The sequence below is a fragment of the Nyctibius grandis genome, chromosome 2, assembly GCF_013368605.1.
Source record: "Nyctibius grandis isolate bNycGra1 chromosome 2, bNycGra1.pri, whole genome shotgun sequence".
Taxonomy (NCBI): domain Eukaryota; kingdom Metazoa; phylum Chordata; class Aves; order Nyctibiiformes; family Nyctibiidae; genus Nyctibius; species Nyctibius grandis.
This window is the reverse complement of record NC_090659.1, coordinates 52,095,407-52,111,998: the sequence shown is the minus strand read 5'-3', so window position 1 is coordinate 52,111,998 and position 16,592 is coordinate 52,095,407. Positions and strand designations below refer to the sequence as shown.

Sequence of the window (16,592 nt, the reverse complement as noted above, 5' to 3'; positions counted from 1 at the left end):
ACCAGAAAATATATGTATGTATGCAGGGAGAATAAAGGTAGACTATGTAGACTATGTATCATGCACAGGTTGCTTGAGAGTAGGCTGGAAAAAGGCTTATTCATGTGATAACATGTAAATTATTGGTCAGCTTTAGTGGTCAGCTATGGCTATTCCATATCAGGACTTTATAGGGATGACCATTTAAAATACATCTCCCTATAGCTCTTAAAAGTAAATACCATGTGTTTCTGTGACTGAGAAGCTACGAAATTTTTACTCATATGGTTACATGAGCAGAAGAATGAGCTTTATGTATGAGCTTTATACACATTTGAAAGCCGTATCTAGTTCTGCATGATCCAGCTAGCTGTTCAGAATAAATTTTGCTGGAAACCTTAATGGCTTTAAAGATGTTCTAAATATCTTGACAGAAGACATTCTTAATGTGTTTTTACTCATTCTAATCACTGCTGCATTCATTAAAAAATATTTTGAATCAAAATGGTTACAAACTCTCTATGCCTATTTTTGTACTCTTTCCATTTCCGAAAGGTTTGCTTGTATGCTAGCTGACACACTGCAATCGCAATTAATCACAGAAGTGTTTTTCCATTCTCATCTTACTTCTTTCCAAATAATTAGTTTTAACTGGGGAGATGGTGATTATTACACAGGCAGTCACTTTCCAGCACTCTTCTTTCACTCACAGAGTGATTCACAAAATATCCATCCATTTGTTTATGACAGAGCCAATACCTACATTTTGCTTGCACAGTCCTTTTGATAGACAGAGTTGCTTTCAGATATTTCATTAAAGGGGCTGATCTAATCCTTTGAAGTTTTACTATTGGCTTCCTTAAAATCTGGATCAGTCTTAAAACTGATCAGTTCTCAGCTGGATAACACCCAATGAATCTGAAAGAAGATGCTGAATAAAGCAGCATAAAGGATTATCTTTGTTACATCTGAGCCAACCTACACACACGTAACCTTCTTTGGCTGCCAACTCCCTAAAGTGATTTGGTTTTCTTCAGTAATTAATGCATGAATCCAGTGGACGTGGGTTTTAAAAAAAAATCAAACAAAACAAGCATTTTATCTTTTCCTCCTCTTCTTCTATTCTTCCATCTTTCTGGTCCTGCGGCTGAATTCAGTATTTTTTGCTCAAAATCCTCTCCACTCAGAAGCTGTCTCATTTCTTCAAAGCTAAAAGACATTCGAGAAGGCATCCCAGCCATTTGAAAGAGCCTGCTGTGTTTCATCCCCCCATGGCACTGCTGCCATGGAAGCTTAAAACTGCTTGCTGTCTTCAGCCTCTCCTTCCCCAGAGACTGCAGCCTCTCACCTCCTGCCTTCTCTTACCCTTTACCTCATTTTTCTCCTCTTCTCACCAGCCTACATGGAAAATATCACTTCTTGCAGTTGTCACACAACAGAGCGCTGCCCTTCCCGCCTGCCTGCCCCTTCACCTCCAAACGCTGTCAACGTGCAACCCAGAGCCACTAACTTTTATTTTCCTCTAATTCTACTTAAGGTCCCACTCAGTCTATTTTTGTCCCCTACCCAATATGTTTTGCAGTTACATCCTGTCATCCATGGAAGCTTTGTGACCATTGCCTCCTGATTACCCTTTCTTTCAGGTTCTAATCCCTTCTGTCCTGGGGCAGAAGGATGCTGTCCCTCAGAGCTTTCCTCTCTGGTGCACCTCTGAGCGATGTCAGCCCCAAACATAGCTTCAGCTATTATCTTCTGTCTCCCCGTGGCTAAAATAAGTCATGACGCATCCTCCTAACAGCCCTTGGTGGGTACCTCGCCATGGCCAAAAGGCTAGATCTTTTCACACTTAATCACAACCATCCATATCACTCTACTTCTTGTTACTCAGACCTCTAATCTTGTTTTCCTACAGTTTGGCCCTAATGTCCTGGCTTTGTCTAAATATTTCTATTCCTGCCTGCACTGTGTTTTCCAGATGAGATCTCATGTCTCTTCACACTCCTGTATTATTTTCCTGGTCTCAACCATACTGACTGAAACAGCTGCTTTCCATCTCTGGTCTCTTTTCTGATGGTGCGCATTCACTCATCAGTTTTTCAAGCCTCCTTCCCCTCCTGTTTGTTACTCTCTTGTTCCTCCTTCAGGCCCTGTTACTGCTTCACCTCTTCTGTGTAAGTAGAAACCTCCCTCAGACTCCTCCATAGTTTTGTTCAGAGCTGCTTGCCTGGCTTTTTGGCTTCTGAGGTAATGGATGCTCTCTTGATGAAGGCCATTTCTCTGGTGGGGAAGGTGGCTGCGGTGCTGCCACCCTCCCCGATCCCCGGTGATGGAGGCAGGTGGTCCTGCCTGTGTTCTGGTGGCTAAGCATGGGGAGAAGTGTGCAACCACACCTCCTGGCTGGGTGACACCATCCCAACACTGTCATTCCTGGTGACCCCCGCCATGTAACCTCACTCTTCATCTTGGCTTGGCGTCCTCCTCCCACTGCAGGAGAGTCCCAGCACATGGATTTTCATTCCTGAGGCAGCAAACATCCAGTTTGCCTTCTTGGCTGAGATGCTTCGAGCCAGCTCCTTCTCCAAGTCCCCCAGTGACCATCCAGTGATCTTCCCTGAGCACATGTTTCCACAGCACGGCCCGCTGAACAGAAAAGGTGAAGGCTCTGACTCAGAAATAGTGATGCCCTGATTTGGACAGGCTGATGAAATTCATTCCCTCAGCCGCACCCTACAGAACAGGATGGCTTTCTGCTGAAGTGGGTGACCCAAAATCAGTGTTTAATCAAAATATGAAAAACCAGTACACTCTTCTTCCAATACTTGCCTCTGCCAAAAAAAAAAAAAAAAAAAAGGACGGTCATTGTTTAGGAGGTGGAAACTTGCCTTGTCCTGTCTGCTCTTGACTGGCAAAGAACAACAGACATATTATTGTTTTGCTACATTATCTATTTTATCTTCCAACCTGCCAATGCATTTTGTAGGCTGCTAGACTTTTAGGGCCAGTGATGTCATCAGGAGGTTTCTAGTGCTTGGGCTGATGATAGCAACAAGGTTCAAGGTGATGGGTGCTCTCTGAGGGGCCCACGCTGAACACCTGACCAGGAATCACTTTATAATTGAAATTGGATTGCTGCAGCGTGGACTCCTGGAGTATTCCTTTAGTGGGGTCATGAAGACAGCGATCAGTAGTTTCCAGGGGGAGCAAGATATTGCACTGCTCTCCACCTGTAGGAACATGATCTCTTTTCTGCCTTAACACTGTCAGCTCTTCACAGTGTTTTTCACAATCTGACCTACATTTAATTTTGTAAGCATAATGTCTGGGAGTTTCATGAAAATGTGTCATAGGCTGACTCACAGTAAAGAAGCCATCAAAACAGGACAAGAAAGTTTCTTGCAGGCAAAACAGTATCTGCATCAAAAGCAGCGTGGTCAGCAGGTCGAGGGAGGTGATTCTGCCCCTCTACTCTGCTCTCGTGAGACCCCACCTGGAGTACTGCGTCCAGCTCTGAGGCACCCAACATAAGAAGGACATGGACCTGTTGGAGTGAGACCAGAGGAGCGCCACGAAGATGATCAGAGGGCTGGAGCACCTCTCCTATGGAAAGAGGCTGAGAGAGTTGGGGCTGTTCAGCCTGGAGAAGAGAAGGCTCCGGGGAGACCTTCTAGCAGCCTTCCAGTACTTGAAGGGGGCCTACAGGAAAGCAGGAGAGGGACTTTTCAGAAGGGCGTGTAGTAATAGGACTAGGGGGAACAGTTTTAAACTGAAAGAGGGTGGATTTAGATTAGATATTAGGAAGAAATTCTTTCCTGTGAGGGTGGTGAGACACTGGAACCTTCTCTGCCCAGAGAAGCTGTGGATGCCCCCTCCCTGGCAGTGTTCAAGGACAGGTTGGATGAGGCTTTGAGCAACCTGGTCTAGTGGAAAGGTGTCCCTGCTCGTGGCAGGGGGGTTGGAACTAGATGATCTTTAAGGTCCCTTCCAATCCAAACCATTCTATTATTCTATGATAATGATGTCCTAGCAGGACCAGGAGAGAGCGTACCTGGAGAAATGCGGATCCCCATGCATATTTCCAAGGCAGTCCATCTCCCTGAAAAATGTTTGTGCAGCACTGCAGATATGGGAGAGGCCCCCAGATGCCAACAGATGTCTCCTGTACCCACAGAGGTGCCACCTGCTGTGCCCACCATCCAGCTGGACGACCACTCACATGGGTGGCTGGCTGTCATGTCCCGCCTGGGGAAGAGCGATAAATTTAGTAAGAGATGAGCCCCTGCTGCTTTCTAGCCAACCCTCAGAGATTAGAGGGGCTAGGGGCAGCTGGGCTAATCTCTTAATAGGGGAGTCAAATGGTGGGGGAGTGACTCAGATTTGCAGATCCCCAGGTGTGGATTAAGGTGAAACGACACTCAAGGTCCGTCTACAAATCACAACTTTAATAAACAGTTACTACAAAGCGAAGCACGTTATATGTATTGGCAGGTATCCACTCAAGCTATATGATTTAACACCAACTCAGGGTAGGCTTTGCGTTACTTAGCAGGATAGAGAAACTAAAAAGAGAGGGGAGAAGTAGAGAGGGAAAGGGGAGGGGGGAAGAGAGAAAGATAAAGAGATCACCAGTCCGGGTTCCAGCATTGGTCCAGCCAATGGGGGGTCTCAGGTCTGTATAGATGCTCGTCCAGAAGTTTTCCCCACATGTGGCACTTGTCTTCTCCTTTTTATTGTTATCCTTCAATGTGGACCACCTCTTATTCAAATTAGAATAATTTTGACACTGTCTCCCACAACATCCTCATAGGAAAGCTCAGGAAGTGTGGGTTAGGTGAGTGGACAGTGAGGTGGATCGAGAACTGGGTGAATGGCAGAGCTCAGAGGGTTGTGATCAGTGGTGTGGAGTCTAGTTGGAGGCCTGTAGCTAGTGGTGTTCCCCAGGGGTCAGTACTGGGTCCAGTCCTGTTTAACTTATTCATCAATGGTCTGGATGAAGGGACAGAGTTTACCCTCAGAAAGTTTGCTGTTGACACAAAACTGGGAGGAGTGGAGGATATACCCAAAGGCTGTGCTGCCGTTCAGCGAGACCTGGACAGGCTGGAGAGCTGGGTGGAGAGAAACCTAATGAAATTCGACAAAGGCAAGTGTAGGGTCCTTCACCTAGGGAGGAATAACCCCATGCACCGGTGCAGGCTGGGGGTTGACCTGCTGGAAAACAGCTCTACAGAGAAGGACCTGGGAGTTCTGGTGGACAACAAGTTCACCATAAGCCAACAATGTGCCCCTGTGGCCAGGAAGGCCAATGGTATCCTGGGGTGCATTAGGAAGAGTGTGGCCAGCAGGTCGAGGGAGGTTATCCTCCCCCTCTACACTGCCCTAGTGAGGCCACACCTGGAGTACTGTGTGCAGTTCTGGGTCCCTCAGTTCAAGAAAGACAAGGAGCTACTGGAGAGAGTCCAGCGGAGGGCTACAAAAATGATCAGAGGACTGGAGCATCTCTCTTATGGGGAAAGGCTGAGGGAGCTGCATCTGTTTAGTCTGGAGAAGAGGAGACTGAGAGGGGATCTTATCAATACTTACAAATACCTTAGGGGTGGATGTCAAGAGGATGGGGCCAGACTCTTCTCAGTGGTGCCCAGTGACAGAACAAGGGGCAACGGGCACAAACTGAAACATGGGAAGTTCCGTCTAAATATGAGGAAAAACTTCTTTACTTTGAGGGTGACAGAGCACTAGAACAGGCTGCCCAGGGAGGTTGTGAAGTCTTCTCTGGAGATATTCAAAACCCGCCTGGACATGACCCTGTGCAATGTGCTCTAGGGGAACCTGCTTTGGCAGGGGGTTGACTAGATGATCTCCAGAGGTCCCTTCCAACCTTAACCGTTCTGTGATTCTGTGATTCATTCTCCCTTTCTACAATGAGCCATCTCGCAAAGTCTCGCTTGCTATGCAAATTAGCACACATGCTCAGTCTATCCTTCTTTTGGGTCAGTGGGCGTATTCGTTGGTGGTCAATGGGTTGGTGGTCGTGACCTCCCCCTGCTGGTCACGACCTTTCCCCCAGTAACTGCAGAGTTTTGCTGAGTCATCCAGCTGCTTGCAGGTTGCTCCTCTTATCTCATGTCACTTGCGAGTGTTTGAGACACTCCTCGGACAGGCTCAGGGGACTGGCAGCCCCTGTTCCCTTATCAAGTTTTGCTTCCTGGTGTTGTTCATACCCTTCTGAGAAACCAGGTCTTTGTTTTCAGGGGGGTTACGAATTAGCCTTAGTGTTTAGACTGTAAGTCCAGTTGGTCTTCTACACTGGCACCAGAAGGGATTGGGCATGCCACTAACTGCAGTGTGCTGTCCTGCTTTTTAAAATGAGCTCAATGCCAGATGCCAGAAGGGCCCCTTGCCGTGGTGTCTGTCATCTCACTGAACTTCAGGACACCCTGGCGCGACATGAGCCTTGGTGACAGCACTTTCCACCCATGCAGGGCAAATGCTTCGGCTGTTAGCTTTCAGCCTGGTCCAGGTGCTGCTACACTTAAGCATGTGCAGAAGTCTGGAGGAGTGTGAGTGGGGCTTTGCTAAGCCATAGTTCAAACAGGGATTGCAACACAAGTGCACAACCCATTTTCACCATGGATTTCCTTGCAGAACCTCCATCCACTTGGTGGGCAAATTAACCCTGGGTATCCAGAGGTGGATGGAGATCAGCGCTCAGGAGGACAGCTTGCTCCAACCCTGTGCTTGCCAAAAGACCTGATGGCGCCAGCAACAGAGAGAAACACAGGTCTTACTATTTCTTCAGGCATGTGAACCAGCACAATGGAAAATATTTGTCATATTCTGAAAATCCAGGCTGATGCTTACCGAACAAGACTGGAAAATTCCCCAACTCTATGCTAGGAAATAGCAAAGCAACTGATGTGGAAAGAGACCTCCATCAGATGAGCTAACCATGTCCACAGCTGCGTATGCCAGGACGGCAGCTGCTCCCCAGCCCACTGGGCACTACTGCTGGCGTGAGCCTCCCTGTAACCCTCTGATTAGGAAATAGGTGCTGTCAGGAAAATTCACAACAGGCCCGTGCCGACCGAGGACAGAGGCTCGGACACAACGTAGAGAATTACAAGAGTAAGTATTTCTTCATGTGCATGAGGTGTCCCAGCCAAATTGGGGCACCCTGAATGTGGTTTCACACAGGGTTCTTATACCTTTCAAATGTTCAGGTACAACACGATGTGACTAATCACTGGCACCCGTGCTGACAATTACTAATCATAGTAAAACTTTGCAAAGCAACAGTATTTTTGCAGCATTCTTGCTGCTTGTCTGTTGATCCAGACATGCTTGGAGTCAGTCTTGCTGGAGTTACTTATCTAGCAGGCCAGACAATGCTGGGTTTCAAAGATGTGCTAAAGGGGGTAGGATGTTGGCAGTATCTTGGTTGTCCCAGGGTATCCTGGACAACTTTTATTCACGGACAGCTCTAAGCTTCCAAGAAGTGAAGTCCTTATTTCCAGGGCTGGGCTGTCCTTTAGTTTCTTTTACTTAAGGGTGAACAATACCAGTCTCCAGTAAAATTTTGCTACCTCATTACATTACAGTGTCTAATGTGAGCTAATAACACATATTAGTAAAGTTAATGCGCTATAAAGACTGATTGATATAATAGTTAGGGAAGGGGATTTTCTTAAACAGTGCTTATCTCGGAGTGAGGAGCCACTTGCTCTGCATGGCAGCTATTGGAAGGGAATCCAGTAGTACACTTTAATTATCTCCTTTTGCATCATTGGATGTGTTAATGATTTGTTGGACAATTATTAAGCTCTTTAATCTTCCAATCAGCCTGTGCGGGACGTAAAGAATAATATCTTTTGTACACGATACACGCGTGTCACGCTGAAAAGACAAGATCCTTCTCCCTGTCTGGGATGTTGCAAGGAAGCATGAGAACCTCCAGAAACAGTCCTAGCTCCTGCGATGCACAGCAGCTGGATTAATGTATTACACATCTTCTGGGGGGAAAAATAATCTCTGTTATGTTTAACATCAACAGATTTTAGCTAGCACATTTTTCATCACTGGTACAACCCTGCAACTTTCTTATAAAAATGATACTTCTGAAAAAAGACTTTCTTTAAAAAAAAAAAAAATGTATTTCTGCTATTTCAGCTGAGGCAAATCTGACAAAGACTTTAGTAGTAATAGTCACACAGTGACCTTTTCTTTTGAAAGCTGGAAAGCTTGTAATAAATGAGGCAGTGATTAGGGAAGGAGAAAAGCAGCTGAGTGCTGGCTGGGAAGACTGCTTTCTGCATTCCGCCGTGGGTTTTCTTTGTGACAAAGTGTAAGGCGTTTACATCACGCCCTGGGAGGGGGATGGCTAATTGTATAGCTCTCGTTTGCGGAGTGCTCAAGCTGAGGCCCAAACTCAGACTGAAGTCTCAGCACCTCCATCCAGTTGCAGCTCAACTAAAGGAAGCTGTACTTCTGAAATAATCTGCGTATCTGAAAAATCATACCCTGAGATTTCATCCACTACATCGAGTGCCCCAAGTTAGTGGCCGCTCTGGACTTAACTTGCCTGTATCTCAACTTCCCAGCTGTTAAAGGGTGTGCTATTATTCCTTTTGACTCATGCTCTTGTTGAAAATTTAAATGTGTGCATATTTGTGAAATACTCTGATGCTGTACCTTGAATTTTATAGAAAAGCACATGGGGAAATTTATAATTCTGCTACTGCAGCAAGGTATGACTAATACAAATTAAAAGGTGCAGGGGACTGCATGGTGACCAGGGAGAACATTACTATTTGGATACCCTTTAACTGAGTATCTTCTTTCCTGTGGCATGCATCCTGTAGAGAAAATGGTATGTGATTAACTAAAATAGTATCAGGTTAATGCATGAAGGAGACATTAAATAAGCATACACAGCCTTAATTATGCTCTATCGTAATTTTTGTGTCTTTGACTTTACAAGTGTTAGTAACATTTTAGCATGGTACGTATGTGTGTGCCTGTGCACTGATTATATCCTAATTAACTTACTCCGAAAAAATAACACACAGATTTCCTCCACAAGATCATCAAAACAAACTGGAGTTTAACATTTCAAACTACCTTGAAATAGGAAAGTGTTAGAGGAATTAAAAATGCCCTTCAAATATGTAAATGCTGTTGTTTCGAAGTTGCTTCATCTCCTCCTTTCCCCTTCAAACTTCAAGTAAAATCCTACCCTGGGGAAAACCCTGGGGAAGCTGGGCCTTGGGAAGCAGTTGAAAATTAGGCTACAAACTTAAAGGAAACCTCACGTCAACTTTGAAGTGTGTAACAGTGACTCAGTGGAGCAAGCACCTGTAATTCTCCCCTTGGAAAGCAGATGGACTTCTGGATGTTGCTTTGAGAGAGCATGATGAGGCCACTCCTAAGTGGAAGCATACTATTAACAGGAAAATAATACTGCTAACGGGGATCACCTCTAACAATCTGGGTTTTTTTTTTGAGACGATGAAGCCAGCAGATGTTTTGCCATGGTTTCGGTGAGTACAAGAGGAGGTCCTTCATCTCTTGCGGTAGGCAACATTTCAATCCTACGCAGTAGGTACAACTTTTCTTCTAATAAAAATTAGAAATCAACTTTGGTGTTTCAGTCCGCTTTCAGATCCTTTATGAAAAATCCATTATGCTTTGTGGCTGTCACAATCAGCCACTCATAGTTTGTCCAACAAGAAGTAATAAGCCACACGACCATGTCATGGGGCACCTGTTTCACCAGAACTTCTTGGCACAAGTCTCCTATGTCACGCTCGCTGAGGTAGGCATACTACCAATAATTCCAGTGAGAAGCATGAGCCTCTTAAGTATAGATGATTAATAATTTTACTTAAGTTTCTTTCCCTCTGTTTCTTAGGCTATCATTCTTTCCTGCGAAGTATCAATACTTTGGGCTGGCGGAAGTGGTGAGTCCGCATTTTCATTGTCCATCCAAGGTCTGTGGCTCAGTGAGTTCTTATCGATGTTGCAAAAGGGAGCTGTATCCAAGTGGCTTTCTTGCTTAGACAGGGAAACAGCAGATAAAAGTGCAGGGCAATGCAATGGCCAGACGTACAAATGAAGTGTGTTCTGGAGCAAGAAGACTTGCAAAAGAACGTGCCTCCCAAAAATAGGCATTGAGGAGAAGAATGACGCAGGTGTGCTCAGATGCCAGTGGCAATTCTGTACATGGGAAGAAGGGAAAAGATGCCACGCTGAGTCAGTTTGAACAGCAGCGAGGTAATTTTGTTCCCTCGCAAACAGATGACTTGAAAAAAATAGAGGCTGCATGCCAATAAGCTATTGATCATGTTGCTAAATAAAGTAGTAGCCTCACTTTGTGGTAGGTTCTTCTAGAAGCACCTACTGAGCATCGATGAGGAAAGGACCGCAGCCATCCCAGCACGCCGGCACGGCACGACACAAGCGCAGCAGCAAATGCGGGGGCTGACTGGCCGTGTTCAATACCAGCGCCTGGGCTGGTGCCCACTGAGCTGCTCATCAGAAGGGATGACTGGAGGCGAAGGGCTGTCACGCAGCAATCCCAAGACGTGGGGAAAAGCAGCATGGCAGGACGGACTCGCCTGCTCCCTCCTTCTGCAGGAAAGCAAGGAGGGCTGCTGGGGACTTCCCAGCCAAAGAGCCTAATGGCCAGGGAAGTGGGACAGGAGCAATCAGCAAAAATGCTGCTGCTCCTTGTCAGGGCCCCAGAAACCAGAGAATAACGCTGGGGCTGGCTCAAGTGGCAGGTCCACATTTTCATCGTCCGTCCAAGATCCCATGGCTTGTCCTTGATAAAGCAGAGCAGAACTAGCCACACTGCTTCTGTCCTCTATGTGATGAATCACGTCCCCAGCTGACTTTGATAAAACGGCAATGGGATTCAATCCCATCGTAATTCCAAGTGAAAATTTCAAGAATGATGAAATAGTGATGGGATGCTGAGGTCAGCTTCTGGATAGAAATGTTGGGCCGAGGGGGTGGTGCAAATGTCGGACCGGTGAGCATTGCTCAAAGAACCATTATTAGAAACATTAATAGTGCAAAATGGGTAAGTCACGGACCAACTTAACACACACACACACTGTTTTGCAAAGCAACAATACTTCTACAGCCATCATCCACCTGCTTCTTTGTTGATCGAGATGTCCATGGAGTCGGTCTTGCAACAGTTTCTTATCTATGATGCCAGGGTTTCACAGAGATATCGGAGGGGCTAGGATGCTGGTGTTACGTCAGTGGTCCAGGGGTATCCTTTATCCTTCGGGGATGGCTTTGAGATTCTGAGAAACACAGGTCCTTACCTTCCAGGTAGGGGCTGTCCTGCTCCGCCTTGCCATGAGCTCGGTCCTTTGGTCATGCTTACTTCACCATGAATATTGATGCTTACTGAAGCATGACTATGCAGTAGATAATGTAAATGATATATATCTTAAGAACATTAATACAGTTTTGTGCTACTGAGAAAGCTGATACAATTTCATACTCTAAAGACTAATTGGTACAATAATTAAGGAATGAGATTTTCCTAATGCGGGCTAAGAGGCCGTCATTTGGGGGCTTAAGGCCTAGCAGGAGAGAAGCAAAACCCAGAACACCCTCCGCTGTCCAGCTGCAATCCAAGAAGCAGCTGGACACGGGCACCTCCTCGTTCGACTGACAGGCTCTCCACTCCTCCAAACGGTTTGTTTACAGCTGTGTCTAAAATAAAATATATATTTTTTTTCACTCCTGTTATTCCTGCGGAGCAAGTTGGATTCCTTTCTGACTCACGCATGATTAACTAACTTCCAGCTGCATTATCTTTATTGTTGCTGCCGATGCACAAGCCAGTGCTCAGCACGACTCGCGGATCCCAAGCTGCGCTGGCAAGGCTGCCGCTTACAGAAAAGGATTTTTTCTGAGAGTTGGGCGGTTTGGGAAATCTTATTTATTATTTTTATTTTATTTTATTTTAAGAGAGAACGCATGCTCGCTTTCTCGGGGACCGAGGAAATACAACCAAACAATAAGGGATAACATAGCCCGACCCACCCTGTGCGCGGCTGCTCACCCCATGCCGAGGGGCTGCGCCCGGCAGCCGGGCGGTGCCCAGGGGGTCCCGGCGCCCATGGGGTGCCGGTGGGGGCGGCCAGGGGCAGGGGGGCCGGGCAGCCCCAGCGAGGAAGCGGTTAAGGCCGGGCACCAGGAAACGGGAAGGAAACGGCTGAGCCCAGCAGGAGCTGCACAGCGGAACCGCTCCCGCTCCCGCAGGGAGCCGCCGCCGCCACCGGGCCGGGCGCACGTGCGGGCGGGGCAGCGCGGCGGCGGGCGGGCACGTGCGGCACCGGCACCTGGCAGCGGCGGCCGCCGGGCGGGCCCGGAGGGAGGAAGGAAGGGAAGGAGCGCTCCCTCCGAGCCACCGCCCCCAGGCAGGGCGGTCAGAGACGGTTTACGCCGCCAGCCGCCCCTTACATAAGCCGGGAGCCGTGCCCGCGGGAGCGGTGCGAGCCGCCCCCCATCTCCCCCCGCCCCTCCGCCAACCACCACCCCCCCCCTCCGCTCCCGCACGGGAGCCACCCCCCTGCTGCAGCGATGTGACCCGCCCCCTCTCTCCCTCCCTTCCGTCGCCGTCCCCTCCCAGGAAGGAGCCGGAGTCGGTAGCGCCGCGGGCCCGGCATGGAGTAGGGCAGCCCAGGGCCGGCGGCGCCGTGCGGGCATGGAGCTGGGCCCGGGGCCCTGCGCGCTGCCCCCCGCCGCCGGGGCCGGGTCTGCTGCCGGCGCGGCGGCGGGGGGACCCTGCGCCGAGATGCTGCAGGTGGCGGAGGAGGCCTTCCGCGGCGGCAACTTCGAGCTGGCGGCCGAGATCTACGGCTCGGAGCTGGCGGGGTTGCCGCAGCCCGAGCGGGGCCTGTGCCTCCGCCGCGCCGACGCGCTGGCGCGGGCTGGCCGCATGGCCGAGGCGCTGGACGCCTACGGCGCGGCGGCGCGGCTGGCGCGGCTGCGGCCCGAGGAGCTGCGGGAGCTGGCCGAGAGCTTCGCCCTCAGCATCCGCGACAAGGAGCTGCGCCTCCCGCCCTGGGGGAGCGGCGGACCCGGCGGCGGACCCGGCGGCGGGGCGGAGGGCGAGGGGCTGGGCGACCCGGCGTGCTGCCGCCCGCCCGAGCTCTTCGCCTGCCCGCTGTGCCGGCGGCTGCTGTGCGAGCCGGTCACCCTGCACTGCGGGCACACCCACTGCCGCCGCTGCGCCGAGCCCGGCGACTGCGGCCGCTGCCGCCGCCCCGCCGAGACGACCCCCGCCGCCTCGCCGCCGTCCCCCGCCGCCCGCCCGCGGGTCAACGTGGTGCTGGGCAACCTGCTGCAGAAGTGGTTCGGCGCCGAGAGCCGGGCGCGGCGGCTCCGCGCCGAGGGCGACGCGCTGCGGGAGCGCCAGGAGCTGCCGGCTGCCCTGGAGAAATACAACCAGGCCCTGGAGATGGGTGAGGAGCGGCGGCGGCAGGGGGGTCGGGAGCGGGAGGTGGGGGCGGCGGAGGAGGAGGGGGGTGCGAGGCGGGAGCAGCGCTGCCCCCCCGCAGCAGCCGGGCGGGGAGGGGACTGGTGGTGAATGATGGGAGAGGGCACCGGGGGGAAGTTTTGAGAATGAATCCTTCCACTGGGTCTCCTCACCACCACATCTACCCCTTCCCAAAGTGAAGGGCTATTTTTGTTCCGCTGTTATTTTCGTCCTTGCTCAGAAGGTGCCCGGCGTTAAACTGCCTGCAGTCGATGACTCATTATGCAGTATTTCTAGAAAACCCGCTTTCCTATTTGTGCGGAAACCATCTTTTAGTAAAGGAGACACAGTAGTGGTCGTGTTCAGCCCTACCGCCGCTTCGTGGAAAGAAATCGGTGTGTGGATCGGATGCATTCAGCAACGTGCGGTTGCCTCCAGCAAAACACAGCCTTTGAAAACAATTAATGAAATATCAATAGGCATAAGGCTGAGAAAATTTCCTTTAACTGTGCAAAATATTGAAGAGAAATGCGCATTTTTGACTTGTGGAGATCTTCCGCCCGTGTTTTGAGCGTAACCTCTTTGTAGGCATGCGGTATTTTTATGTGCAAAGTATTCTCTGAAGAGCCTGGGTTTAAATAAAAATGGCACGGTCTGCCTTCCTTCTCTGCCAAACCGATGGCAGCCTTAGTTTCTTAAAACTAGGTTGTTTTTAGTCTCTGTGCCGAGTAGTAGGTGGATCCTGCTCGCTCGGTTGTAGCCTTATAGTAAAGCTTGTGTGTGTGTGCGTGCTCCCGTCTTGTTTGCTCTGCAAACGGTGGGGGTGGTACAGCACCGTGAGTATCTACAACGCTTGGATAGAGGCGCGGAGCTGGGAAGAGCCGGGATCTCAGCAGATCCCCCGGGATCTGCTGCTCCTCCCGTCTGAGCGTGATAGGTGTTCCGGTTTAATTGGGGAGGAAGGGGGGAGGAAGCCTCAGTCGTGCTAAGGGAGACAAGTCCTGAGGGTAAATCTCTTCAGAGGACGAATGAAATGTAGGGAAAACTGTGGCTGTCCTCGATGGAAGAGCTCCTTCCCTACTTCGCCTTCCTCATTCCTGGTTTTTACATCTAGGGACAATTGACTGTGATTTTGTAAATCTTTTATTGTTTTGCTGCCTGCCGTGAAGAGGAACACACCATTATGCCAGTCCCTCTCTCGCTTTCTTTTTTTGCTGCGGTTGCATGATAGGCATCCGAGATACAAGAGTTTGGGATAGCATAGCCTAGTCTCGCCTCTCCACTGATGCTGGCCGTGGAAAACATTATTCCTGCTGTTTATTCCACTTTTCCAGCTAGATGTGACAAGTTTTCAGTCCTGACTGAGTCCTCTCTGTAAAACCATTATGTGGTTTAGCTGAAATAATCTCTAGTAAAGTAGGGCAGGACAGAGAGCCCAAGAAGGAAGGTGAAGCAGAGGGAGGGGAGAGGCTTGATGTAGGTCACAGCGAGTTTTCAGTAGTGGAGCCTCTTTAATATTTTGGGATCGGGATCCCACTGCTGGGGAAAATAGCATCTTGTCAATGAAATAAGTGCTTGAATTGAATTTGAGAGAACTGTTTCTCACTGTCGTGTGTGTTTCTTCCTGTGTCTGCGCAGGGGTGAAAGGGGAGGAAAGACTGTAGTGTGCTGCTGGGGCTCTCGCATAGCCTGTCCTTCCCCCTCCGTTCCCTGCAGCACGTATCTCCAGCCGTGGCTGCTGTGCGTCAGGGTCTCTAGATCTAAACTCCCTTGCAGTGTCCTAATTTCTGTTTTCTGTGATTTCCCAAGCACGCTGGGAATCTCTTCAGAAACTCCTTGCTCTGTCAGTGACGCTAAAATTGCTTAATAAGATTTTTTTTTTTTTAAATTCTAATTAAAAATAATAGCAGGTATCTTGCTAGCTTTTGAAACCCTAAAACCGTAGGCTGGCATGCTGTAACTTTCCCATAGCGGATCCAAATTCCTGTTGCTGAAAGGCAGCCCACCCCCCAGCCCTTCAGCTTTTTTCCTGTTTCGTGTGTGCCGCTGCCGTTTCTCACAGGTTGAACTGCTGCCTGAGCCTCATGTTGTGAAATTCTTACCGTGTGCCCATCAGGTGCTGCCTTTTGGCTTGCCGGAGTTGCCCTCTTGCTTTCCAGCCATGTATCCCAGTTAACAGGAGAAAGAAAACAGCCATGTTTGTTTTTTTTTTTTTTAACTGTTCACAGTACTTCTTAAGTGTTAGCATATGGGCAACTTGAAATGCTTATGAGCCACTGTCAGGTATTTAAGACTTTTAATGTGTGAGAAAATAACTGCTTTTTTTAACCTCCAAATGCTTATGTGTTACTATTGAGAGTGAAGGGCGTGGGTATCCTTGTAATTTCTTTTTAGAGACTGAAGGCACATGAGCACATTGATTATACAATTGCTCTATAAAGTTAGGTAAAACTCCAGGCTTCTTGGCAGGACACACGGTTCAGTGGGGTTTTTTTTACTGGTGTTTCTTGTGGAGTACTTTCCTGCCCAATCTGCAACAACTGGCTTTGTGTGGTGTAATATTAAAGCAAGTTTTCCAGTTGCTGATCACTTCTCTCATTCTGGTTGCGACCTTCCGTCTTCTGATTTGCATTTTAGTTCTCAAGGTGCTTCAAGTCTGAACTATAAAAGGCTCCTGTCATGTAGCCAGCACACTTATTTCCAGTACAGTCTGGAATATCTGCTCCTAATTTCAGGTCTCGGAAGAGGTCTGCATGCCTTCAAGTTGTCAGCTTTTTCCAGTTGAACTAGTTTGTCTTGTAAAAGCTTACTCTTAGCAAGTGTGTTCATCTTTTTTTCCTTAACTGTCGGACCTACAATGCCACTGCTGCTCCCGTGTTTGCTCTGATAGAGCCTGCAAGGGATTTTACTGTGGTTGTGTGGGGTTTTCTGTTGTTCTTTTTAAGAAAATCAGCTTTACTATTTGATCCTTCTAGTCCTCTTGAGATGCCCACAGCTCTGCTGTTTTTAACAAAGTCACTGGCTTTTTTGCTGCCATAGACATTGGAATAGATCCCTCATTATTGCAAGGTATCTAATTACCACAGCTTCAAAGCAAGCGCATGTCAGGCTGCTTGAA

General features: G+C 48.9%; 1 protein-coding gene across 1 annotated transcript in view; it reads left to right on the top strand.

The window, feature by feature from the left end:
• The first annotated feature begins 12,700 nt into the window (after positions 1-12,700).
• The window catches only part of LONRF2 (LON peptidase N-terminal domain and ring finger 2), a 36,826-nt gene continuing 32,934 nt past the window's right edge, over positions 12,701-16,592 (top strand). Inside the window, exon 1 of the mRNA XM_068421911.1 lies at positions 12,701-13,460. Coding sequence (XP_068278012.1) covers positions 12,701-13,460 — 760 coding nt within the window. The remainder of the gene's footprint in view (positions 13,461-16,592) is intronic.